This window comes from Stomoxys calcitrans, chromosome 2 (assembly GCF_963082655.1).
Source record: "Stomoxys calcitrans chromosome 2, idStoCalc2.1, whole genome shotgun sequence".
NCBI classification, from domain to species: domain Eukaryota; kingdom Metazoa; phylum Arthropoda; class Insecta; order Diptera; family Muscidae; genus Stomoxys; species Stomoxys calcitrans.
This window is the reverse complement of record NC_081553.1, coordinates 125,452,578-125,479,098: the sequence shown is the minus strand read 5'-3', so window position 1 is coordinate 125,479,098 and position 26,521 is coordinate 125,452,578. Positions and strand designations below refer to the sequence as shown.

General features: G+C 38.7%; 1 protein-coding gene across 2 annotated transcripts in view; it reads left to right on the top strand.

The window, feature by feature from the left end:
* The window catches only part of LOC106084472 (gelsolin), a 134,045-nt gene that overhangs the window by 42,661 nt on the left and 64,863 nt on the right, over positions 1-26,521 (top strand). The window contains exon 2 of one of the 2 annotated variants that reach the window (XM_013248174.2): positions 1,324-1,653. In XM_013248174.2, the coding sequence (XP_013103628.2) occupies positions 1,613-1,653 (41 nt within the window). In that variant the 5' untranslated portion in view covers positions 1,324-1,612. Of the gene's footprint in view, positions 1-1,323; positions 1,654-1,678; positions 1,837-26,521 lie in introns of those variants that run through there. The other variant, XM_013248175.2, reaches the window with a different exon arrangement.

Sequence of the window (26,521 nt, the reverse complement as noted above, 5' to 3'; positions counted from 1 at the left end):
TTATCTCAAATACCATTCACTTAAAGCCCTTATTGAAAAAGCCAGCAAATATGTCCGGTTTGGGTTATGGGCCCCACAAAACTATGAATATCGAGCACCACTGTCATGAAGACCCTAATTGTCTTGGTGAGCAAATACGTCCTACTTGGGGGTAGTTACGGTGATGGGTCCCCTAGATAGTTAGTCCCGAATGTCGATGTCAGATTCATGGTTTACTCCCAAATACCCTTCATTTGAGCTCCATTTTTCCTTAAACGGCTAACATGACCGGTTTGGGGGATGGGGCGGCCACTCAGTGACTTAGCTTTGAAAATATATATCAGATTCGTGTTCTACTTTAAAATACCTCTTATTTGAGCCTCATATTGCAATGGTCAGCAAATACTTCCTATTTGGGTGGTGTTATGGGGGTGGGGTGGCCCCATAGAAACTTCTCCCGAACATCGATATCAGATTAATGCTTTACTTCTAATGACCATTCATTTGAGTCCCATATTGCTATGGTCGTAAATTTGTCTTCTTTGGGGTATGTTCTCGGGGATGGGCGGCCCCCCAAACACTTGGCCCCACATCTGGATATCAGATTCGTATCTACACTCAAATACCTTTTATTTAAGCCCTATATTGCCATGGTCAGTAAATAAGTCCTGTTTGGGGGGTGTTTTGGTAAAGGGGTTGACCCCCACACACTTTGTCCCAAATTTGGATATCAGATTCGTATTTTACTCGCAAATACCTATCATTTGAGTCCCATATTGTCCTGGTCGGTAAATATGTCCGATTTAAGGGTGTTTTAGGTTAGATATGTTTTCTTATCTTAAATACCTTTCATTTGAGTCCCATATTGTCGAGTTTGGTGTATGTATGTACTTGGTAGGTTTTGTGGTGGGGCGCCACCCCTAGGTACCCCATCCGAAATTTGAATACCAAATTTTTGTTTGTAGGTTACTATAAGCACACAAAATTTTGCTTAAATCGCACCAAATCTCTGAGATCTGTCGTTTCTGAAAATTATGGTAAGGGGGAGGGTCTGCTCCCCCTTTAGATGTAAAAAAAATGTAGTACCCTATTTTCACCACGGGATCATTATGCACACACAAACAAACAAATAAACACCAATTGATTTTTATACATAAAATATCAGGTTTAACAAACATATTTTTACTTTAAGAAAACTTTCATACCGACCTACGTAGAGATTCATTCATGCATGTGCCGCTGATGGCAATAAACAATGTTGTTTCGTGAATGATGTCGATGTTGACGTTTTAATTGACTTACTTTTGATGTGTTTCATTTCTCATGTTTTTCTCTCTTTTTTAGTTTTTCTTACAGATCGTTGCAGGGAGACTCACTGTCAATTGAGAGGAGGCACAAAATACCATAGCAAAAGCGTTACATGTGCTCCAACAAAAATAAACAAAACAAAAAGTGAATCATCTCGGAAAACAAAACTAAACTGAATTGGAGACCCATAAAAAACAACAACAAAAGCAACAGCAATTAACCAGTGTAGCAGTCAGCAGCGACTGAGAGGCGGGCAGCAGAACAGCGTTCACATAAATTCTCCAAAAAAACACAAAGCATTTTTTGCCATCGCTGGAATCGCTGCATGAAGCGATCTGCGTTCATCACCATGGCAGTGATCTACAGGTAATTCAAGTAAAAGCAACAACCGAGGCGCGGCAAAAAACAAAACCAAAAACGTTTAGCAACTGTTTTTCTTTTTTTGAATTTCGTATACCTACAACCGGTTGGTTTAAAACAAATCGTTAAAAGTGCTCGAATTGAATTAAAATTTTGGCAAAAAGTTATTATACAATTTGAGAAAAAGAGGTATACAAAAACTGTGAATTGCAATTCATTCGTCATACGAAACTACGTATGTGACAAAGTAATTAACACGGGGCTATATCGAATCGTTTTGTATGGATTTGTTTCATTACTATGCCTGCGATGTTTTTGGAGTCTTAATTATGTGTTTCAACTAATCATAGAGCCCAGAGGAAGGTTACCTCTGGCTTCTTAAGTTTTCACTTTTTCATGTGACTCCCTGGGAATAAATTGAGCCATTCAAATTTGGCGTTTGCGTGAAAACGTGTTATGGGTTTCAAATACGCTTCCACAAAAAGTACCTATAGTGCGCTCTCTTTGTTTATATTCCCATGTTTACCTTCAAAGATAAGACTTAACAACCTTTTTTTTCGCCGAACCACTTCAATAGAGATAGAGGCTGTACGATGAGGGGAGGAGTGATGCAGAGTGAGCGGTAGAACAAATAGTGCTACACTTGTGAATCTTATTTGAGATAAATTTTTTATTTTGAACACAATTTGAATGAGTCATTTGCCGGGAAGTGGGGGATTTTCCCCCAAATAAGGCACAAACGAATCTTCTATCTAAGGTGGCAAGATTTACGAGATAACTTTGAAAGGCAAAGAAACGAATGAATGAAAAGATCTGTTGCATTAGAATTTCGAGAAATTTTTAAATTGAATAGGAGTGTGTGTGTGTGGGTTTTTTTTTATATTAAAACAAAAACATGTAAAATCCTGACCAAATATTTTGAAAAAAGATAGTAACAAAAAAATTTTTGTTTTGAAAAGAAGGTGTGTCTAATTTTGGATTTTGCTGAAATTTGGAAAAATTAGTTATAATATACCTACTCATCAAAGACAAATATAATCCAAATAGGCCCCCCTCCCCCTTACCATAATATTCAAAAACTCCAGATTTCGGTGATGGGTGCACGGATATAAGAAAAGTTTTGTATGCCGAGTTTTGGTAAGACCGACAACACAAATTTTTTATACAACTTTGGCGTCAAATAACCTGGGGGGATGCCCCATCCCAAAACCCAACCGAACGGACATGTTTACCGATTGGGAGGAGATGAGTATCAAATTAAAGGTATTTAAGAGTAGACTATGATCTTGGCATAAAAATGTCACCCAAAGTGTCGGGGGTCCCCCATTTCCAAAAACATCATCCAACAGGACACTTTAATCGCTTGGAGCCATATGGGTATGAAATGGAAGGTATTTAAAAGTGGAGTACAAATTTGACATAAAAACCACCCAGCAGGATAATTTTCCGATTAGGACAATATGGGACTCAAATTAAATATATTTGGGAGTTAAATACGAATATGGTATTAAAAATTGGGTCCAAGTACCTAAGAGGCTGCCCCAGGTTCAAAACCGCCCAAAATCAAAAGTGGACCGATCGGGACAATATGGGACTCAAATGAATGGTATTTAGAAGTAGAGTATGAATATGATATTTAAATTTGGGTACAAGAACCTAGGGAGCCGTGGAAAGCCCAAAACCGTCTCAAAAGTACCGCCAGAAATAAAAGTGGACCGATCGGGATAAAATGACTCTCAAATGAAAGGTTTTCGGGAGTAGAATACGAATAATTGTAAAAAAATGTTATGCAAATACCTAGGGCGCCTCCCCAAGCTCATAATGACAAGAAAAGCACCGCCCAAATTAAAAGTGGACTGATCGGGACAATACGGGACTCCAATGAGAAATTTTCGAGAGTAGATTACGAATATGTTTATAGAATATCAAAAATTGGTTGTAATTACCAAGGGACCGGCACAAAACCAAAACCGTCCCAAGTGGGCATATTAGACGATTATGATAATATGGGACTCAAATAAAAGGTATTCGGTAGTAGATTACGAATATGGTATTTAAAATGAGGTTCAAGTCATAAGAGGTTGCCTACTCCTCAAAACACCTCCCAAAATGTGAATATTTGTCAATCATGGCTATATGAGGTTCAATAAAATGTCTTTGGAAGCACGTAAACAAATTGTACTGGGGAGATACATATTAAAATAATTAAGAAACTTATTTTTCCCGTGCTGCTGATGTAGGTGCCGCCTTACGGTAACTCAAAAACACAAAATGGGTATGAAACTTTGGGGTCAAATAACCGCATGGAAGCCCTACCTGAAAATTCATCCCAACGGAGATGTTTACCGATTGGGACAATATGGGTATCTAATGAAAGTTATTTAAGGGCAAAATACGAAATTGATTTAACAATTTGACCCCAAGTATCAATGAGCCCGTTCCACCCCTACAATCCGCCCCAAAAAGGACATATTTACCGATTAAGGGCAATATGGGTACCATATGAAAGGTAATTGGTAGTTGAATTCGAAACTTATTTGAAAATTTGGGGTCAAGTCCCAAAGATGCCGCTCCATCCCAAAAATCTCGCTCAAATGGACATATATGCTGATCGGGACAGTTTGGTATCTGTTCTCGGGTCCCCCGGATATCAAACGAAAGGTGTTTAAAAGTTGAATATGATAATTATATAAAAATATGCGTCAATTCCCGGGGGATCGCATAATCGCCCTACTCCAAAATTATACGCCAAATAATGGACATGAATGCCAAACGGAACAACGGGATTCCAATGAAAGTCATTTGAGAGTTAAATACGAGTAAATGCAAACACTTATCGACGTAGCGAAGTAAGAAGGAGATCAGTATAGCTTTTGGTGTCATTACGGGATACATACGACTACGAGCTCACTTATGCAAACTCGGTGGGGCAAGTAATAGCATGTGTAGAGTATGTGGGGAAGATGATGAGACGTTGGAGCATATGAGATTGCCTGCCTAACAGACACCGGTACTTAGGTGGGGACACGGTGCCAGACATGATCCAACTTAGGGGAGTGGGTGGTATAGATAACAATTAAGGATTTTGTAAGTAGCACTTAATTCCTAACTTAACATTTTCTTGTTCGAGGTTACTTTTTAGTTTTTAGAGCGCACAACAAGCCGAATACTGGCTTAGGTATATGTCCATAGTGGCATGGGGCGGATTAATATCTGTACCCTTTTTTCAACCTAACCTAACCTATGGGTGTAGCGAAGCACTCCGGGTCAGCTAGTAAGACAAAAGAATATTCCAAACATTGGTTCACATTTTAGAGTATATTTCAGAAAGTTAGATTTTTCACCGATCTTAGTAAAGTCCACATGGAATTTAGAGTATATAGAATACGAGTTGGGGAGTGTGTATGGACATCGTAGGAAAGGTATAGACATTTGCTTTAAAATGAGGCGTCTTGGCTAAATATTGCGGTCATTTGTATACCCACTACCATAGGATGGGGGTATACTTATCTAGTCATTCCGATTGTAACACCTCGAAATATTTATCTAAGACCCCATAAAGCATATATATTCTTGATGCCCGCCCGTCCAGACAGACGTCTGTCGAAATCATGATAGCGGTCGAACGCGTTTTATTGAAAGACTTGTCTGAATTTGTGGATGTGAACAATTGAAACTCGTTAGGTATTTAAAGGCGATCGACAGTCTCCTGTGTCTGTGGTATAACCATGGATTAAAATGTCTGGGTAACCCCTTCATCAGCTTGTGGTCATGCTATCTCAGCTCCTGTATGGGGGTTGTTTTGAAAGGGTAGTATGAATATCGGTCCGATTTAAGTTTTAAGCTCAATGATATGGGGCCTTTTTTTCGTTGAGTCCGAACGGCTTGTCGCATAGCGACAAAACTTGTTAGAGAAGTTTTAATATGGAGTATACCTCACAAATGCAGCCAGCATAGTATCGTAAGGGGATAACCAGCGCTGAAAATTTTTCTGGTGTTCACGCCGTGATTTGAACCCATGCGTTCGGCGTCATAAGCGGACATGCTAACCTCTGTGCCACTGTGGCCTCTGACTTTCCTAAGAAGCCCAATAATCGTGAGGTTTTTTCTATTTGAGGTTTCGACACCCAGATAAATTTGTTAGTTAAAACAACAAAAGAGTTTTCTGTAATAACAAAAACCATTTCTGAAAATGGGACAGTAGGAGGTTTCAGTTGAAGGTGGCCACTTCGGCAGAGGTTAGCATGTCCGCCTAAGACGCCGATCGCCTGGGTTCATATCCCAATTTTATGGGCCATCAGTAATTTTTTGCTAAAACAGCAAACAATTTCTGCTGTTTTGAAATTGTTAGAGGTTGAAAGTAGTCTAAAAATGTTATCAAAACTTAAAAAAAATTGTATATTGCATTTCATCTCTTTACTTAGGGTCATATTTGTTTAGTTCACAATTTTATCATTTATTAAAGGCTTTTAAGCAGTCAAAATAACTACTAAAATCATATTCTCTACTTTTAAACATATTGTGCTTTTAAAAAAATTTTGTTTTATAAATTTTACAAATATTTGCACTTTTTTTGGCACGTTGCTAATCGGAAATCAATGAAAGGCAAAAGTCGGGGCGGTGCCGACTGTATAATACCCTACACCTATCCTATTAGTACAATGTGGGGGCTATATCCAATTCTGAAACGATTTTGATGGACCTCGGTGCATGTCTTCCTTATCAAATTTCGAGCAAATATGTTCAAAATTGAATTACTACTGTTGACAAATGTCAACACTATTGCAAATTATCCAAAATCGGACGAACATATATATGGGAGCTATATCTAAATCTGAACCGATTTCGAGAAAACTTCTGAGATTTGTGGTAGTCGTCGTCAAATTTTGAGACTATCGGACGAAAATTGCGACCTGTACTTTCTACACAAATCAACATGGACAGACGGACATAGTTAAATTGAATCAGGAAGTGATTCTTAGTCGATCGGTATACTTATCAATGGGTCTCTTTCTGTTCCTTCTGGGTGTGACAAACAAATTCACTAAGTTATTACACCCTGTACCACAGCAGTGGTGTAGGCTATAAAAATAGACTTGCACTGGATACAATTTTGCGTTTTATTTTTGTCCTTCACGGCTTGTCTATCCAGTACTAAAAAAAAACACAGCAAGTGTTTGCGTATTTTAGCAGACTTATTTTTCTGGGTGTAGAGATAAGCTATAACTTATTGTCAAGTATCTACACAAACTGAAATAACTGCTAACAATTTCAACCCTCACTATGTTCTCCTTTTATGGCCTTTTTTAGTTCTCTGATAAAATGTGATTGGATTTTACCATATTTGTAGCTAAAACCACCACATTGACTAACAATAATTATTTGTGAGTACTGATGATGTTGGCTGGTTTTGTATTTAATAATAAATTATTACTTTTATTACATGTTAACAAGTCAATGTAATGTGAAACACCAGTGGCTTTGACCTTTATTTCTATAAAAAGGCAGAAAAAATTATAATGTGGTAAGGGAAGAATTTATAGCATGGGTTTTGCTAATTCAAACTGTGGTCATTACGGTTATTTTTTCTGCAATAACACCAATACCAAACGTGGCGCGGAAATAGATATGGGTCCTTTATAAACTAATTTTTATACCCTCCACCATAGGATGGGGGGGGTGTACAAATTTCGTCATTCTGTTTGTAACACCTCGAAATATGAGTCTTAGACCCCGTCATGACACTTTAAGTCGATCAAGCCATGTCCGTCCGTCTGTCCGCCCGTCCATCCGTCCGTATTTCTGTCGAAAGCACGCAAACTTTCGAATGAGTAAAGCTAGTCGCTTGAAATTTTTTACAAATACTATTCATTAGTGTAGGTCGCTTGGGATTATAAATGGACCAAATCGGTTCATGTTTCGATATAGCTGCTATGTAAACCGATCTTGGGTCTTGATTTCTTGAGCCTCTAGAGGGCGCAATTCTCGTCCGATTTGACTAAAATTTTGCACGTGGTTTTTTGGTATCACCTTAAACAACGGTGCTAAGTATGGTTCAAATCGGTTCATAAACTGATATAGCTGGCATATAAACCGATCATGGGTCTTGACTTCTTCAGCTTTTAGAGGGCGGTATTCTTGTCCGATTTGGCTGTAATTTTACACGTGGTGTTTTGGTATCATTTTCAACAACTTTGCTAAGTATGGTTCAAATCATAAGATTTTGCAGAAATTTTGTAAAACGACTTCTCCCATGACCTTCAACATACGTGTCTAATATGGTCTAAATCGATCTATAGATTGATACAGCGCCCATATAAACCGATCTCTCGATTTTGCTTCTTGAGCCCCTGCAAGGCGCAATTCTTATCCAAATGGACTGAAATATTACACAATGACTACTACAATGTTAAGCATTCAATTCATTTATAGTCCGAATCGGACTATTCAGTATTCTTTATTTGCCTTAAACGAGTTACCGCGCAAAGAACTCGACAAATACTATACATGGTGGATGGTACATAAGATTCGACCCGGCCGAACTTGGCACGCTCTTACTTGTTATACCCACCACCATTGGGTGGGGGTATACTAATCTAGTCATTCCGTTTGTAACACCTCGAAACATTGAACTGCGACTCCACAAAGGATGTATATATTGGGGACCCCCTCGACATTCTGATTCGAACTAGTCATGTCCGCCCGTCTGCCGAAATCACGATAGAGTTTGAACGCGTAAAGCTTGTCGCTTGATATTTGGCACAGATACTTAATATCGATGTAGGTCGTTGGGGATAGCAAATGGGCCATATCGGTTCAGATTTAGATAAAGCTCCCATATAAACCGATCTCCCGATTTGACTTCCGTAGCTCCTGGAAGCCGCAATTTTTGTCCGATTTGCACGCAGTGTTCTGTTAAGACTTTCAACAACTGTTCCAAATACGGTCCACATCGGTCTATAACCTGATAAAGCTCCAATATAAACCGATCTCCCTTTTTGAGCCCCTAGAAGCCGCAATTTTTGTGCGATTTGAATAAAATTTTGCACGTTGTGTTCTTGTAAGACTTTCGACAACTGTGCTGAGTACAGTCCCAATCGGTCTTTAACCTGATATAGCTCCTAAATGAATCGATCTCGCGAATTATCTTCCTGAGCCCCTGGAAGCTGCAACTTTTGTCCGATATGTCTGAAATTTTGCATGTAGTTTTCCGTTATGACTTCCAACAATTGTGCCAAGTACGGCTGTGAATAACCGGATATAGACCCCATATAAACCGATCTCCCGATTTGAGTTCTAGACCCCCTGGAAGCCGCAATTTTCATCCGATTACGCTGAAACATGAACATGAAGTTCTGTTAAGATTCCCAAGAACTGTGCCAAGTACGGTTCAAATCGGTCAATAACATGATATAGCTCTCATATTAACCGATCTGCCAATTAGACTTCTTGATCCCTTACAAACCGCGATTTTAATCTGATTTGGCATATAGCGTTCTGTTATGACTCTCAATAACTGCGCCAAGTACGTGTTAATTCGGTCTATGACTAGGTATAGCTCCCATTTCTTAGCAGAATCCATGGTGGTGGATTCCCAAGATTCGGCCCGGCCGAACTTAGCCCGATTTTACTTAAGCTACTTCCATTTGGCCAAAATTTTGGACTTGAGAACACATCGAAACTTAAAGACATACACCAAAAAATCCATCAAACGATTTTAATGCTTGAGCTCGAAGAAAGTAAGGAGTTGTGCTTCACAATCAACTGTTTCAAATTGCCATTCCTTATTTTAAGGAAGCATTACATATTTTGTACAAATTAACTGTTTTGATATGAACTCCTTTAGCAGGCAATAAACTTGCCATTTGAGATCTGCATTGATTATTATTTGCAATGAGAAATGTTAGTCATTGAGAAAGTTTAATTTCAAACGTTTTACTTTATTTCTGAAGAAATTATTAAATAGCTTTTACTCCCATCAATGAGAAAATTATTTCCAAGCTATTACACCCATCTCTTAGGTATGTAAAACCTCAATACGATGTGTGGTTTGAGATTCAATACAAAATCGTAGTTATTAGAGTTTTTTTATGCAAAAATATACGTAGACCAAACTTCGAGCTCAACGGCTGACTTTGTATTCCCTAATTAAAGAGTATGCGAACACGTTAATAACAACTTTGATGGTGGATACCTATGTACATATAGCTTGCAAACATAAGTTTTTGCTGTTGGTATCCTCCTAATGAGCATATTTGTTAATGTTTCTAATGATTTTTCTTCACTTGTTATACAAAATGTTTTGGCTTTTATGCTGTGTATGTTTGTTTTTCCACATTTTCTGCACCGGAAGCCAAACTAAATTATTCCACTAGATTTGAGTTTATAGCATATAACAGTTGCACAAACACAAACGCAAACACGCACTCACAACCTGTCGATTTTAGGTCGATTTGTACATAAAATGTATTTCCTCAATTGACGAAAAGATAGGACTACAAATGTGGAGACTATATGGGCTAAGGTGACGCAATATTTCCTTACATCCACGGAACTGTGGAAGAGATATTAATGGTATAAGTGCGAATATTCACCATTACCTTAAATTGTTGGAGCGTTGAGAGCAAGAAATTGCTCATTACGAGCCAAATCAATGTATGTTTACTTAAAAATCCATCACCATACGAACCATATGTATGGTCACAATCGATCCATACACATGAACATTCCATTAAGGAACAGCGGCAAACTTCTCACATCTTAATGAGTGCTGTCCGATTCAAGTTTAAGCTCAGTGATAAGGAGCCCTCTTTTAATAGCCGAGTCCGACCGGCGTGCCGCAGTGCGACACCTATTTGTCGAGAAGTTTTAACATGGCTTTCATACCAAGTGGTACAGTACCTCTCAAAAGTCGCCAGCATTACGCCCCTCCTAACACACGAAAAAAGATTAGTTTTTATTAAAAATGTTTCCTTCATGGAAGGGTTTTGGTAATGATATGGCATTTCGATAGCCGAAAAAAATACACATTTTTCTTCACAAATGACTTCTAATTTCTTTTTATAAAAATTAATATTTTTATACTCCTCACTGTAGTATGGAGCTATACTAACTTCGTCATTCCGATTATAACACCTAGAATTTAAGGTTTAAGACCCCAAGTCGAATCCCCTTAATTGAATATTTTTTTATTGGAAAAATTTAAATTTAAACTTTTAAATACATTTCACACAGCTTAATTGAAAAACTGATTAATTGAAAAATCGCTTAATTGCAATAGAAATTTATGTAAAAAATACTATTCAAAGATATCAACTCCGCTTAATTGAAATCTTTTATTAAAAATGTGTTGCTTTGGTCAACGGGCTAGTTTCTAACTAGCTTTACAGCATCTATTCGCCCCATGCGCCCATTTTGGTTTACTTATCCCTAATTTTCAGTTAGGCGTAGTTTGGATAAGTGCAAATTATTTCCAGTTAAGCGATAAGGCATAAGTGTAGGACAACATCCACTTCACCACACTAATTATGTTTGAAACAACCCAAGTTGTGAAAGAGGAATGCTTTTTATACCCACCACCGATGGATGGGGGTATATTCATTTTGTCATTCCGTTTGCAACAGATCGAAATATCCATTTCCGACCCTATAAAGTATATTTATTCTGGATTAGCGTAAGGTAAAGGTAAGCTCGAAGATGCTGCGATTTCAGATTCATATAAAAACAAAAATTGCGTTGTAAAAATGTTTTCAGCTAGGCGGAATTTTTACAAAAGCGAATTAAATTGTACTGTATAACACCAAATGATACTTTTAATCAAGTTATACTTCTTCACTTTAGCGTATTACAGTTGTGCGGTTTCGACTGTATGTTCTTGATCGTAATAACATTTTAAGTCGATCAGCAGGACATACAAGTAACCCACAGTGGCAACTGTCTGCTTCGTAGGGGAGAATGTTCCCTATACTGAAAGCGTAAAATACCTCGGTGTTTTACTGGGCAGGAAATTTAACTTTAAATCAAATATTTTGGAAATGTAAAATTTCCCATGAACATTACATTAAGAAACAGGGTACATTTCTCTCACATCAACGAGTGCGGTCCGACTAAGGTTTGGTTAGGTTGATAATTGGGTACGAACCCCCCATACCATTATAGACATACATCTAAACCAGTAATCGGCTTGTGGTGCGCTCTAAATACTAAAAAGTAACCTCGAAAAAAAAAAAATAAGTTAGAAATTCGGTGCTACTTACAAAATCCTTAATTGTTTTCCATGCCATGCCTCTAAGTTGGTTCATGTCTGTTATAATGTCACCACCTATGTGCCGGTGTCTGTTGGGCGCGAAAGCAGGACAATGACATTGTCTCGCCATCTTGCCCGCATGCTCTACACATGCTATCACTTGTCGCGCCGATTTTACATAAGTGAGCTCGTAGTCCTATGTGTCCCGTCATGATATCAATAGCTATAATGACCTTCTTCTAACTTCCTTTCAGTAATAGCCTCATCTTCTCACGATCCGGATCACCCCATAGAATTTTTGCCAATCTACCGACCGTTTCGCTGTTCCACAGGGTTACATTCGCATTCGCGTTCGTCGCCCACGCACTTTTTTCGGACTGCGTCGAACCGAAAGGCTTCGTGTTAACCAAGTTTATTGAAGGCAGTTCTCTGGCCTTCACTGCTAAATCGTCTGCTTTCTCATTTCCAATTACTCCGCTATTGCCCGGCACCCAAATGATATGGATCGTGTCATTCTCAGAGAAGGGTTAATCTCCTTCTTACATTTCAAGACTGTTTGTTATCTTACCGTTGTGGTTGTTATTGCCCTTATGGTCTGTTTTCTGTCCGTAAAAATGTTCATACTCGACGTCCTCGCATTAACACCACACTACTTCACGCATTCTGTGATCGTTAGGAACTCCGCCTGCCGGACCGTATTATGATCAGGTAGTCTAAAACATATCTCCCTGGGTTCTCAATGTAGACCCCCAGCCACACTCTGTCCTTTAGCATTGGTTCATTCGTCTAACATGATCTTTCAGATGGCAATACTAGGGTTCCATCAATCCTAGACTGTGCCGCTGGGTGCAGTGCCTCGCATTCAACCTCAAGTGTTGTCTCAGATATTCGATCGGAAGCCTCTTCCATTCCTTCCAGGTTTCCTATCGTTACCTCTATTATACCGCGATGGTGTGAGCTGCTTCTATCCTCAATCCATTCTCCCATAGCCTTAAGTCTCATAGCCGCAGTGGCTGCCTCGCACTTAATCTGCGTGTCTTTGGGTCGGATATTTTATATTCTAGATATCCGGGTGAATATAATGTGTCTACCAACGCCCCCATACATGATCGAAGCAAACATGAGTAACAATGCGATCCAACGTTGTTTGGACGTGATGTCCCCCCTGGTTAGGAGCGGAACTAAAATTCCTTCCAATCTATGAGTCACGGCATCCAATTGATTATATGCAACACCACACCGAGCATCGAATACGATATTAGGTCTAAACCACAGCCACTCCACGTTTCTCCCAACTGGGGCCTCACCATAATCAGGCTGTAACCGAAGTTTCAGGGGCTCCTGACTCCCGTGGTACCAGATTAAGGACTCTGGTCTGACCACGTAGTCCAACTATTTCAGCTCCGAAGACTGCAACACAGTACAGAAGCTTTTGACTCACAGACCTTTTCGATGCAGTCTACTAACTCCTCATTCATCCTTCGTCTTTTACCTCCTTATCGTCCTTCATCCCCTTACCATCATTTATACCATTCCAACTATTAGACAATCACGAATCATTTATACACCATTTAAACAGCACTGTCGTACCCAGGAGAAACATTGTTAGGGAACATTCCAAAACAACACGTACCTGGGTAGTGTTAATCTTCCATTTCAGACCGTTGTGAATAGCTATTATTCACCTAATGGTTCCCCGTGGGGGCATGTTGATAGACAGAAGGTTGCAAGTAATGATTTCTGCAGAAGCTGTGAGGACGTCGGAGAAAAGGAGGATATAGAACATCTGCGATGTGTGCCACCTTTTCATTTCTTTGATAACTTGTCTGAATTAGTGGTTGTGTTGGGAGTTTTAAAGCTATGGCATACTGCCACCTAAACCTTATGCCCCCCTTGCTAAAAAAAGGCCCTTATCATTGGGCGTAAACTTGAATCGGAAAGCTCTCATTGATATACGAGAAGTTTGCCCCTGTTCCTGAATGGAATGCTCATTGGGCAAATTTTCTTTTGCAGGCTGAAATGTTGCACGTATTTTTAACAAAAAGATTGCAAAATTGGACATCTTATAACATACCTTAACAAATCTTAAATTCAGTTCAAACAAAACATGTCTACTGTCAAGTAGATGTCATAGTTCTTAAGGGGACTAAGGACAGAAGGGTGTTGTTGTTTTATACGTTCTTATGTTGTTACAAACCAATGGGGCGTTCTTTCATTTTGATTTTGCCCATTATAGAGTGATATGTGAAAAATTTCCCCTCATTAGATACACTAATTAACTGCATTAATATTTTGCGCAAGCAAATACAGTTTACCTAAGGTGTTGTCTGAATTTGTATGTGTGATAGGATAGCCCCCCATTATGTCATGTGGGTGGAGGGAAGCTTTAAAGGCTACCGCGCAAGTACTTATCTAACATTTGATGCTGCATTTAATTTCCAAATCTATGGGGTTTTCACAATTCAATGTTTTCATTCCCCTTGCCGGGAAAAATTTTTCAGGGAAAACTTTTTTCAAACGCTTCCATATACCAATTAACAGTCACATTATGTGTGTATATAAAAAAGTTCAAAACGATTTTATATAAAGGGTGATTTTTTTGAGGTTAGGATTTTCATACATTAGTATTTGACAGATCACGTGGGATTTCAGACATGGTGTCAAAGAGAAAGATGCTCAGTATGCTTTGACATTTCATCATGAATAGACTTACTAACGAGCAACGCTTGCAAATCATTGAATTTTATTACCAAAATCAGTGTTCGATTCGAAATGTGTTCATTCACCGTAACGTTGCGTCCAACAGCATCTTTGAAAAAATACGGTCCAATGATTCCACCAGCGTACAAACCACACCAAACAGTGCATTTTTCGGGATGCATGGGCAGTTCTTGAACGGCTTCTGGTTGCTCTTCACTCCAAATGCGGCAATTTTGCTTATTTACGTAGCCATTCAACCAGAAATGAGCCTCATCGCTGAACGGTGAATGAACACATTTCGAACCGAACACTGATTTTGGTAATAAAATTCAATGATTTGCAAGCGTTGCTCGTTAGTAAGTCTATTCATGATGAAATGTCAAAGCATACTGAGCATCTTTCTCTTTGACACCATGTCTGAAATCCCACGTGATCTGTCAAATACTAATGCATGAAAATCCTAACCTCAAAAAAATCACCCTTTACATACATTTAATAATCAGGCATGTGTTTGCTTCTAATTAAAATGAAAATATTCGAAATGTATTTTGGAAATTAGCAAAGTCTTATGTTTTTTGGTAAGCAATAAATACGCTTTCCTCGTTTTCTTTGTCGACATATACATAACTATTGTATTTAAGAAATTAAACAAATACATAAATCGAATATAATGGTATTTGAAACACAAAACAAAAATGTGAAAATGTGTGGGAATTTTTTTATCTTCGGTATCAGCCGACTGGACTGCTTAGTTATTATGGATAATTAATTATTGTAGATAGTTTGAGATTTGAAAACAAGAAGAGAGATCGGTTCATATGGGAGCTGTACCAGGCTATAAACCGATTAGAACCATATTTGAAATGTATGTTGAAGGTCATGGGAGAAGCCGTTGTACAAAATTTCAGCCAAATCGGATATTAATTCATATGGTTCATATGGGAGCTGTACCAGGCTATAAACCGATTTGACATGTATGTTGAAGGTCATGGGAGAAGCCGTTGTACAAAATTTCAGCCAAATCGGATAAGAATTGCGCCCTCTAGAGGCTCAAGAAGTCAAGACCCAAGATCGGTTTATATGGCAGCTTTATCAGGTTACTAACCGATTTGAACCATACATGGCACAGTTGTTGGATATCATAACAAAAAACGTCGTGCAAAACTTCAATCCAATCGGATAAGAATTGCGCCCTCTAGAGGCTCAAAAGTCAAGACCCCAGATCGGTTTATATCGCAGCTATATCAGATTATTAACCGATTTGAACCATACTTGGCACAGTTGTTGGATATCATAAAAAACACGTCGTCCAAAATTTCATTCTAATCGGATAACAATTGCGCCCTCTAGAGGCTCAAGAAGTCAAGACAAAAGATCGGTTTATAGGGCAGCTATATCAAAACATGGACCGATATGGCTCATTTACAACCCTATCCGTCCGTCTGTCTGTCGAAAGCACGCTAACTTCCGAAGGAGTAAAGCTAGCCGCTTGAAATTTTGCACAAATATTTCTTATTAGTGTAGGTCGGTTGGTATTGTAAATGGGCCATATCGGTCCATGTTTTGATATAGCTGCCATATAAACCGATCTTGGGTCTTGACTTCTTGAGCCTCTAGAGTGCGCAATTCTTATCCGATCAGAATGAAATTTTGCACGACGTGTTTTGTTTATATATCCAACAACTGTGCCAAGTATGGTTCAAATCGGTTCATAACGTGATATAGCTGTCATAAACCGATCTTGGGTCTTGACTTCTTGAGCCTCTAGAGTGCGCAATTCTTATCCGATTGGAATGAAATTTTGCACGACGTGTTTTGTTATGATATCCACTCACTGTGCCAAGTATGGTTCAAATCGGTTCATAACCTGATACAGCTGTCATATAAACCGATCTGGGATCTTGACTTCTGGAGTCTCTAGAGGTCGCAATTATTATCCGTTTTGCCTCAAATTTTGTACCACGGATTCTCTCATGACCATTAACATACGTGTTTATTATGGTCTGAATCGGTCTATAGGCCGATACAGCTCCCAGATAAATCGATCTCTCTATTTTACTTCTTGAGCCCACAAAGGGCGCAATTCTTATTCGAATTGGCTGACATTTTACACAGGTCTCCAACATATAATTTATTTGTGGTCCAAACCGGACCATATCTTGATATCGCTCTAATAGCAGAGCAAATCTTTTCTTATATCCTTTTTTTGCCTAAGAAGAGATGCCGGGAAAAGAACTCGACAAATGCGATCCATGGTGGAGAGTATATATGATTTGGCCCGGCCGAACTTAGCACGCTTTTACTTGTTTTTATATTTTTATACCCACCACCGAAGGATGGGAGTACATTAATTTTGTCATTCCCTTTGCAACACATCAAAATATCCATTTCCGACCCTATAAAGTATACGTATTCTTGATCAGCGTAAAAATCTAAGACGATCTTGCCATGTCCCTCCGTTTGTCTTTTTAAATCACGCTACAGTCTTTAAAAATAGAGATATTGAGCTGAAACTTTGCACAGATTCTTTTTTGTCCATAAGCAGGTTAAGTTCGAAGATGGGCCATATCGGACTATATCTTGATATAGCCCCCATATAGATCTTAGGCCCATAAAAGCCACATTTATTTTCCGATTTTGCTGAAATTTGGGACAGTGAGTTGTGTTAGACCCTACGATGTCGTTCTTTAATTTGGCCCAGATCGGTCCAGATTTGCATATAGCTGCCATATAGACCGATCTCTCGATTTAAGGTATGGGACCCATAAAAGGCGCATTTATGGTCCGATTTTGCCAAAATTTGGGACGGTGAGTTGTGCTAGACCAACGTAGCGCAGATGTTAGCATGTCCGCCTGTGACGCTGAACGCCTGGGTTCGAATCCTTGCGAGACCATTAGAAAAAATTTTCAGCGGTGGTTTTCCCCTCCTAATGCTGCCAATATTTGTGAGATACTATGCCATGAAAAACATCTCTCCAAAGAGGTGTCGCACTACGGCACGCCGTTCGAACTCGGCTATAAAAAGGAGGTCCCTTATCATTGAGCTTAAACTTGAATCGGACTGCACTCACTGATATGTGAGAAGTTTGCCCCTGTTCCTTAGTGGAATGTTCATGGGAAGAATTTGCAATTTAAGTTGCGTTAGGTTCTTCGAAAACTTTCTGCAATTTGGCCCAGATCGGTCCAGATTTGAATATAGCTGTCATATAGATCGATCCGCCGATTTAAGGTTTTGGGTCCATAAAAAGCGCATTTATTGTCCGATTTCGCCGAAATTTGGGACAGCGAGTTGTGCTAGGCCACTGTAGCGCAGAGGTTAGCATGTCCGCCTATGACGCTGAACGCCTGGGTTCGAATCCTGGCAAGACCATCAGAAAAAATTTTCAGCGATGGTTTTCCCCTCCTAATGCTGGCAATATTTGTGAGGTACTATGCCATGAAAAACATCTCTCCAAAGAGGTGTCGCAATACGGCATGCCGTTCGGACTCGGCTATAAAAAGGAGGTCCCTTATCATTGAGCTTAAATTTGCACTCATTGATATGTGAGAAGTTTGCCCCTGTTGCTTAGTAGAATGTTCATGGGACAAATTTGCAATTTGAGTTGCGTTAGGTTCTTCAACAGCTTTCTGCAATTTGGGCCAGATCGGTCCAGATTTGAAAATAGCTGCCATATAGATCGATCCGCCGATTTAAGGTTTTGGGCCCATAAAAGGCGCATTAACTGTTCGATGTCCCGAAATTTGGGACATTGAGTTGTGTTGGAGCCATCCACATCCTTCTTTAATTTGGCCCAGATCGGTCTAGATTTGAATATAGCTGCCATATAGACCGATCTCTCGATTTAAGGTTTTGGGCCCAAAAAAGGCGCATTTATTGTCCGATGTCCCGAAATTTGGGTCAGTGAGTTGTGTTAGGCTCTTAGACATTTTAATTTTTAGATATAGCTACTAAAAAGACCAATATTTTGTTATACACAATTGAACAATGACTTGTACCTATTAGTATTTGGTCCAAATCGGAACATATTTCAATTTAGCTGCTATGGGGCATAAGGTATGCATTTTTCATCGAATTTTGACGAAAGATGGTTTACATATATACCCGAGGTGGTGGGTATCCAAAGTTTGGCCCGGCCGAACTTAATGACCTTTACTTGTTTCAACTTGAAATTAACGCAACCTGAGTAGATATGTTTATGTTGCCTTACGCTCAATTAGAAACAAATTATTGTATATATTTATTACTTTTCAATATTATCGCATAATCTGTGCACCTTTGATTGCTTTTGCACAGTCGACTGATTGCCAAAGAGTTTAATGAAGCGATACCTATTTTATTATTAATTATTGAGAAATATCCACATGACATTGTGTTACTGATGACGACAACAATTATAATGCTGTTTAAATACTCATTAGGAGTATTTTGACTTGTATAAATAAAATTAATGATAATAATTAAAATGGCTTGGATAAAGATCTTTCACAATGCAAACTTGATATATAAAAATCGTTTTCGAATATGGGAAGCCTTGGTGAAGAAATTTATTAAATTTTTTTTTATTTATCTAAAGTATTTTCAAACTTCATATAAAGGAAAAATTGTATTTCCGTCTGTTTTTCTTTCGAGGCGAGTCAATGATCGGTAATCGCCACACACACCAACCACTAGGTGGCGCGTTTCGTCTTTGGTAAGAAGACTTTTGAAAAATTGTATTTCCGTCTGTTTTTCTTTCGAGGCGAGTCAATGATCGGTAATCGCTACACACACCAACCACTAGGTGGCGCGTTTCGTCTTTGGTAAGAAGACTTTTGAGCCATATCAGGTGTGAAGGCTCCAACGGCTGTAAGTTGGTATATGTATCGTATTTATTGCGAAAACGCCTCTATGTTAAAAATACCACATTACCCATGCTGGACAACCCTGTGCGCTCGCGGTTTCTTTCCCAATGCTTGTGTTTGCGCAAATGACAGATTTTTTGTCTACACAATTACACTACTCCGATGCACACACATGATTCTGTGCATCCATTGGAAGTTGTATTGATGGCTTTGAGCGCTAAATAACGGCAACGGCTCTCGCTGTTGCCCCGTGTGCCCAAGTTCGAACCCCGGCGGGCTCTGCCGATTCTTTCTTTTTCAAGATTTTTGTTGCCTGTTACGGCGAAGATCATTTTAATTTTATAATTTCTATTTGTTTCTCTTTCGAGACGACGTCAATTGTCGGAGATTTGCCTGCAATGTAAAATGAAAGTTAGAGATCACCACACACATCAACCACTATGGGACGCGATTCGTCTTTGGTGAGAAGAGTTTTCAACCTTATTTCATGTGAAGGATTCAAGGATCGTAAGTTGGTATTGCAAGAAAATCTCCGATCATTGACCTCGTCTCGAAAGTGAAACAAACGGCAATTGTAATTTGCTACTGCTTCCTGTTCGTTACATCGGCTTCGTGTTCGTTACGCTGTATTGAGTCTCCTGTCCCTGCACTGCCAGATGTTTTAATATTAGGTTCTTAGCTTGTCCTAGTCTTCTCAATATCGAGAAAATCAATGATGAAAGTCGTTGTCGGTTCACTGTTCGTTAGGCAGTATTGGGTCTTCAGCTACTGCACTGCCGACGCTTAATATTAGAACACCATGGCTTTAGTCTTAGCCAAGCTTATTCCTTCCTACATCTCTTCCCCATGGAAGGCCTCTCATTTCTCGAGACCAAACATTGGTTTTTCTTGTTTAAGTTCTCCTTCATGCTGTGGGGTATTGATGAAGATAGTCTTTTTTCTGTGCCGGGGGATGTCCATCTTTTTCACAAGGTCGAGTTTGCGCCCTCCCAGAGAGTGTGGAAATTTCCAACGAGCGGTATCAATACATTCTGCTGACGTAAAGCGTAGCATCAAAATGTCCCATACATACTTGCAGCTCATAATTTGTATGGGTGGACCCTCTCCAGAGTTCAATACATGCTTCCATAATCTGCTAGTTAACCAAATCCTCCACTTGAGACCGATGATCTGGTGGAATTCAACTGGATAAACTACTGATATCGATGATTGCATATGTCATGACTCGTCTCTGTTGTGCTTTTTGGCCACTCTGGTGTAAGAGAGCGTATTTCTACCTTTCTCAGCGATCCTATTTCCCTACCGTGATGACTGTGGCGTCCATTTGGAAGTCCCAGTTTCTTCATTCTTGTTCCGACTTTGTCTCCTTCTGTAGGATACTATTTGGAGTCTCCATTGTAGGAGGGTTGGCTTGGTCTTCCCCGAGTACTTGAAAACGGGGACTTTTTTTCAGCGCTCTACCAACCTCTACCAACATTCTGCACTTTCGCCTGATTGCGCTGCTGATGCATTCTCCTTAGTCTTCTCCGTCGTGCCCCGGATTGCTTTCTCGGACTTCTTCTGAGCTTAGCAAAGCCCGCGCACACTTCAGCCGTCATCCCGCTGACCTCATCTCTCCATTCGTCTGCGATGACTGTTTCATTGACACTGTCGCTGCCTGATTCTCAATTGGAAACACAACCTTTACTTAAAGGCTGGGAACGAATTGCGCATCCCTCTGTGCTATCTGTATCTACTTCATTCGTTAGTCTGACAACTAACTAAAGCATTACTCTGGACTACAGGTGACAAGGCACCCACACCTATAGGAGGGGCACACAATATACTACGGTCCGATGCCACCACCGTAGTTGTTGGGTTTTTGGAGTTCATTTTGAACCTACTCCTGAAAGGCTTTAAACGTTTTAGGTAACGGGTTATACCTATTACGAGATACAGATATTTATATCCTACACCACCACTGTGGTATTGGGTATTATAAGTTTGTGCATTTGTTTGCAACGCTAAGAAGGAGAAGAGCTAGACCCATTGGTAAGTATACTGATCGACTCAGAATCACTTTCTGATTCGATTTAGCCATGTCCGTCTGTCCGTATGTGAGTCTATGTATTCTTGTAATCAAAAAGCTGGTCGAATTTGTTGTCCAATCATCGCTTGTCTCTTTTTTGGCCCAAGGACGAACGCTATTGATTTTCATCGAAATCGGTTCAGATTTAGATAGAGCTCCCATATATATGTATCGCCCGATTTGCACTTAAATGGCCGTAGTAACTACTATTTTCAACCGATCTGCACAACATTTGGCATCAGTTATTCGGTTACTGATCTTAACATATCTGCAAAATTTCGTCAAAATCGGTTCATATTTAGATATAGCTCCCATATATATGTATCGCCCGATTTGCACTTAAAAGGCCGTAGTAGCTACAATTTTCAACCGATCTGCACAAAATAGGTCAGGGATTGTTTTGCTACTGATCTTAGCATATCTGCGAGATTTCACCAAAATTGGTTCAGATTAGGATATAGCTCCAAAATATATGTATCGCCTGATTTACACCTATAAGGCTGTAATAAACACAATTTGTAACCGATCTGTTTAAAAGTCGGTTCAAATTTAGATATAGCTATCATATACATATATATTTATATATTGCCCGAATTTATAATTGTAGGGTAGGTGTAGGGTATGATATAGTGGGCTCCGCCCGACTTTTGTCTTTTCTTACTGGTTTTCTTTAAGAAGCGAAATGAAAACAACTCTGCTCCACTCAACCGTTACTTTACGATCAAGTTTAATGGCTAGCAGATTAAATTTCAGCGTTTTAAATAATTAACTTCTAGTAAAATAACTCTGAAATTGATGGAAGACATGTTAACACATGCTACTTCACCTTCACAAAAATAGTGGTTTATGGAAAATGTATCAAAGACAAACCATTTTCTATAATTGTTCTAAAAGTGCAAAATTGAGAGCATGTATCAATTTTGTTTGCACTATTTTTTGTGGGGACCTTTCTTTAAATTTTCAGTAATAAGTAACAAATCGTAACAAATGAAAAAAAAAAATGATTTTGGCCTATTTATCATTTTTAATATTCGAAAGAAATGCAAAAAGTAGAACTTCCACTCGGTTTTGCTCCGCACTGTACATCTTGAAGATTTTATCAAGTTTCGTGATGTCTTTCTTCAAATATTGTTCCCAGCGAAGTCTTTTACTTTCCTGTATGCCTGAATCGTCCGGTGTGTTTTTAAATGAGATTCTGTTAAAAGATCATAATTATGAAACAACCTATTACCTGTTTGGAATTTAGTTTGATTTCTATATTGTTGAGATGTTATTTCCTATTTAAATAGCGGAAGATCAATCTCGTAGTAAATGAGAAGGTGGTGGGTATCCACTATTTTCTTCAAGCCAGTCAATGGCATTCCTTACAGGCTTGAAATCGAGAGTTTTTCGTACAATGTAGTGTGCTGCGTAGAAAAATTATGTATTCGTTAATCTTGGTGTTTTAAACATTAACAATCGAAAAGAAGAAATGAAAGTGAAACTCATCTAAACAGCTCAAACATCACAATACTAGTTTTTTTTCATTCATAGTATCTAATTTATTCATAATGTTATCAATAAAATCTTGTTTTCGATTCCGTTAATTTTTTTTAATTGTAATCATTTTAAGGGTTATTGGACAGTTTTGCAAGCTGTCAAACCTAAACACTGACTAATGTAAATGTAAACATAGTTGGATGTTCAAAAGGCGGAATTAATAACAAGATTTTAACGAAACTACGTGTAATTTATTAAAAAAAAAAAAACAGCAAGACATCAATCCATAAGTGATTAGTGTAAATAATTTAAATGAGGAGCACAACCAGTTTCAATTAAGTCAATGAACCGAAATTAACTTGAATGCTTGATACCTGTGAATATATAGAAACATCTATTTATTACATTTCCGAAAGCTGAAATTTCGGATTATACTCTCCAAAATGAATCATATTTTTCCAGTTTTTTGGATTTTTTTTTGTATTTATAAACAGAAATTTAAAATATAAGCCAAACTGATTTGTAATAATGCCTTTAATTTGGCAAGATAATTTTTTTGACCGAATTGGATCTTGTCTGATGTATTTGCAAAACTATATAAATTAGCAAAACTAGCACCCAAATTGGATAAGAATCAAAATATTGACCGATATGGACTATAATTGGCTTGAATATTGGAAGTCTTCGTGCAAAGTTAAAGTGTGGTCATAGCGGGAGATGTTTACATGAACTGATTCACACCATAGCAATCTCAACGGACGATTAGTTGTATTTATGTACTTCTTTAAAAGTAGAGTGCTTCAGACAGCCAACCAGCCGAGTAAACACAAGGAAGGACAGGGCTACAACGACTTAAGATGTCATGGCGGTTAAGAATATATGTATATACATTACAAAGTCTTTAACTAAATATGAATATGGTGGAATTAAGGTTAGGTGAGGTTTGTTTAGATTGAATAGGAGGATCCATGTCCCACCGGACATGCACAAACCTTGAAAACTTATGTTAGGAAATCTGAGCTTTTCCATGTTTCTTCGTCCTCTTCCATTGTATGCCAGCTCAATTTCGGTATAACGTCCGATCCCAAACGGTGGAACCTTTCCCTTTCTAAAGCTAGGCATTGGCATCGCACCTTCATTGTGCAACTCTATGTGTAGATAACGAAGGACGTACCTAACTCAGGCTCGGCACGCAAATGATGCAGATTGTGCCACAGATAGCGTTCGCGTTAATCACTCTTTTGCAATCCAGAATGGTCTTCGACTTGACTGCCCTGTTTGTCAACGCCTCAACTGCCATGTGACTATCAAAATCGAAGGTCTCTTTTTAGCTTTATACCACACCAGTTCACGCATTTCGTAATCAACAACTTTATCTGTAAGTTTATGGAACTGTTGTGGTCAAAATCCCAAAGCGCTGCTATTTTATGGATTTTTGTTTGCTTTCCAATCGAAATTCGAGACATGTATCTGTATCCTGTTTCTGTCTTTTCAATCTGTGTGAACCCATGACTATCTAGTTGCGGCAACTTCTTGGTCTCATTCAAATCCTAGTCAACATAGGCGGGTTATGTCTCAATTTTTCTGAAGGCAAAGAGGTAACGGTAAAATAAGTAAAAAGGCGTTAAGTTCGGCCGGGTCGAATTTTGGATACCCACCACCTCGCAAATATATGTAAACCACCAAAATCCGGTGACAAATGCATACTTTATGCCCCATTGCAGCTATATCGAAATGTGTTTCGATTTGGACCAAATACTTATAAGTACAAGTAATTGTTCAATTGTATATAACAAAATATTGGTCTTTTTAGTAGCTATATCTAAAAATAAACCGATCTAGACCATATACGACACGGATGTCGAGAGTCTAACATAAGTCACTGTGTCAAATTTCAGTGAAATCGGATTATAAATGGGCCTTTTATAGGGCCAAGACTTTTAATCGAGATATCGGTCTATATGGCAGCTATATGCAAATCTGGACCGATCTGTCCCATATTGCAGAAGTATGTCGAGGGGCTTAACTTAACTCACTATCCCAAATTTCGGCAACATCGGATAATAAATGCGCCTTTTATGGGCGCGAGACCTTAAATCGAGAGATCGGTCTATGTTGCAGCTATATCTAAATCTGAACCGATCTGGGCCAAATTGAAGAAATATGTCAAGGGGCTTAACTTAACTCACTGTCCCAAATTTCAGCAAAATCGGATAATAAATATGGCCTTTATGGGCCTAAGAGCATAAATCTGCGGGTCGGTCTATATGGGGGCTATATTTTAATCTGAAACGATCTGGGCCAAATTGTAGGAATATATCGAGGGACTTAACGTAACCCACTGTACCAAACTTCAGCCAAATCGGATAGTAAATGTAGCATTTATGGACCTAAGACCCTAAATCGGCGGATCGGGCTTTATGGGGGTTATATAAAGATATAATCGGACAAAAAAAAAGAATCTGTGCAAAGTTTCAGTTCAATATCTCCATTTTTAAAGACTGTAGCGTGATTTCACGGACAGAAGGACGGACACGGCTAGATCGCCTTAGATTTTTACTCTGATCAAGAATATATATACCTTATAGGGTCGGAAATGGATATTTCGATGTGTTGCAGACGGAATGACAAAATGAATACAATATATAACTCCATCCTTCGGTGGTGGGTATAAAAATCATATGATAGATTGTCTCGTTGTTTGGTACTGAATGGTTCGGAGACTTTCTTCTCTATGATGATCAGTGCCAGACAATGTCACCCTGCAAACGGTGGGAATCGGTTAATTTAGATACAACTCCACATACATTACCCAATTTTCATTATTACAGCCATAACAAGCCCATTTATCCACAAAAACTTGCGAAAACATGACTTATTTTTATCCAATTTGGACATTACTGCCTTAAGTTATATTCTTTTGTAAAGTGTTAAATTGTGAGACCTTTTCAATATTCTGCATAGTTCTAGTTGTAAAATGTTTACTTTGCACTTTCTCTCCATTGCTGTCCACCATACTACCGATGAAGATGTCAGAGTCGGTTTGATCACACTATCGTAGAGCCAGTGAGCCATCTTGGGATTCATTACCTATTTTTTAGTTAATGGCGCTTCTTTATAGTTATCAAGATCAACGGACCCTTTTTTGTACTCTCCTGAATATGGCACTTTCAGCTCAGCTTTCTCTTTAAAACTACTTCCAGCTATTTAATTGTAACGGACAGGTGTGTTTGTTCTCTCTTAAAAGCGTGGGTCCTCTCGTCGAACTAATTTAGTTTCTTAGTAAACAATCAGATCTTCACTGCCCCCGTTTATGACACCCCATGTTTAGTGAAGGACTTCCAAAAACATAGGTAGTAACTCAATTTATAAGATTATGAAGTTTTGTAATAACTGCGTATAAAATTTCAGAAATCTGTCACCTTCTGTAAAGAAAGTACCAAATAGAATAACAATACATCGCAAAAGTCATTAAGTCGCCCAATATATAGTGCCAAGGTATACATTTTGAGCACTATAAATCAATTCGTAAAGAAAGT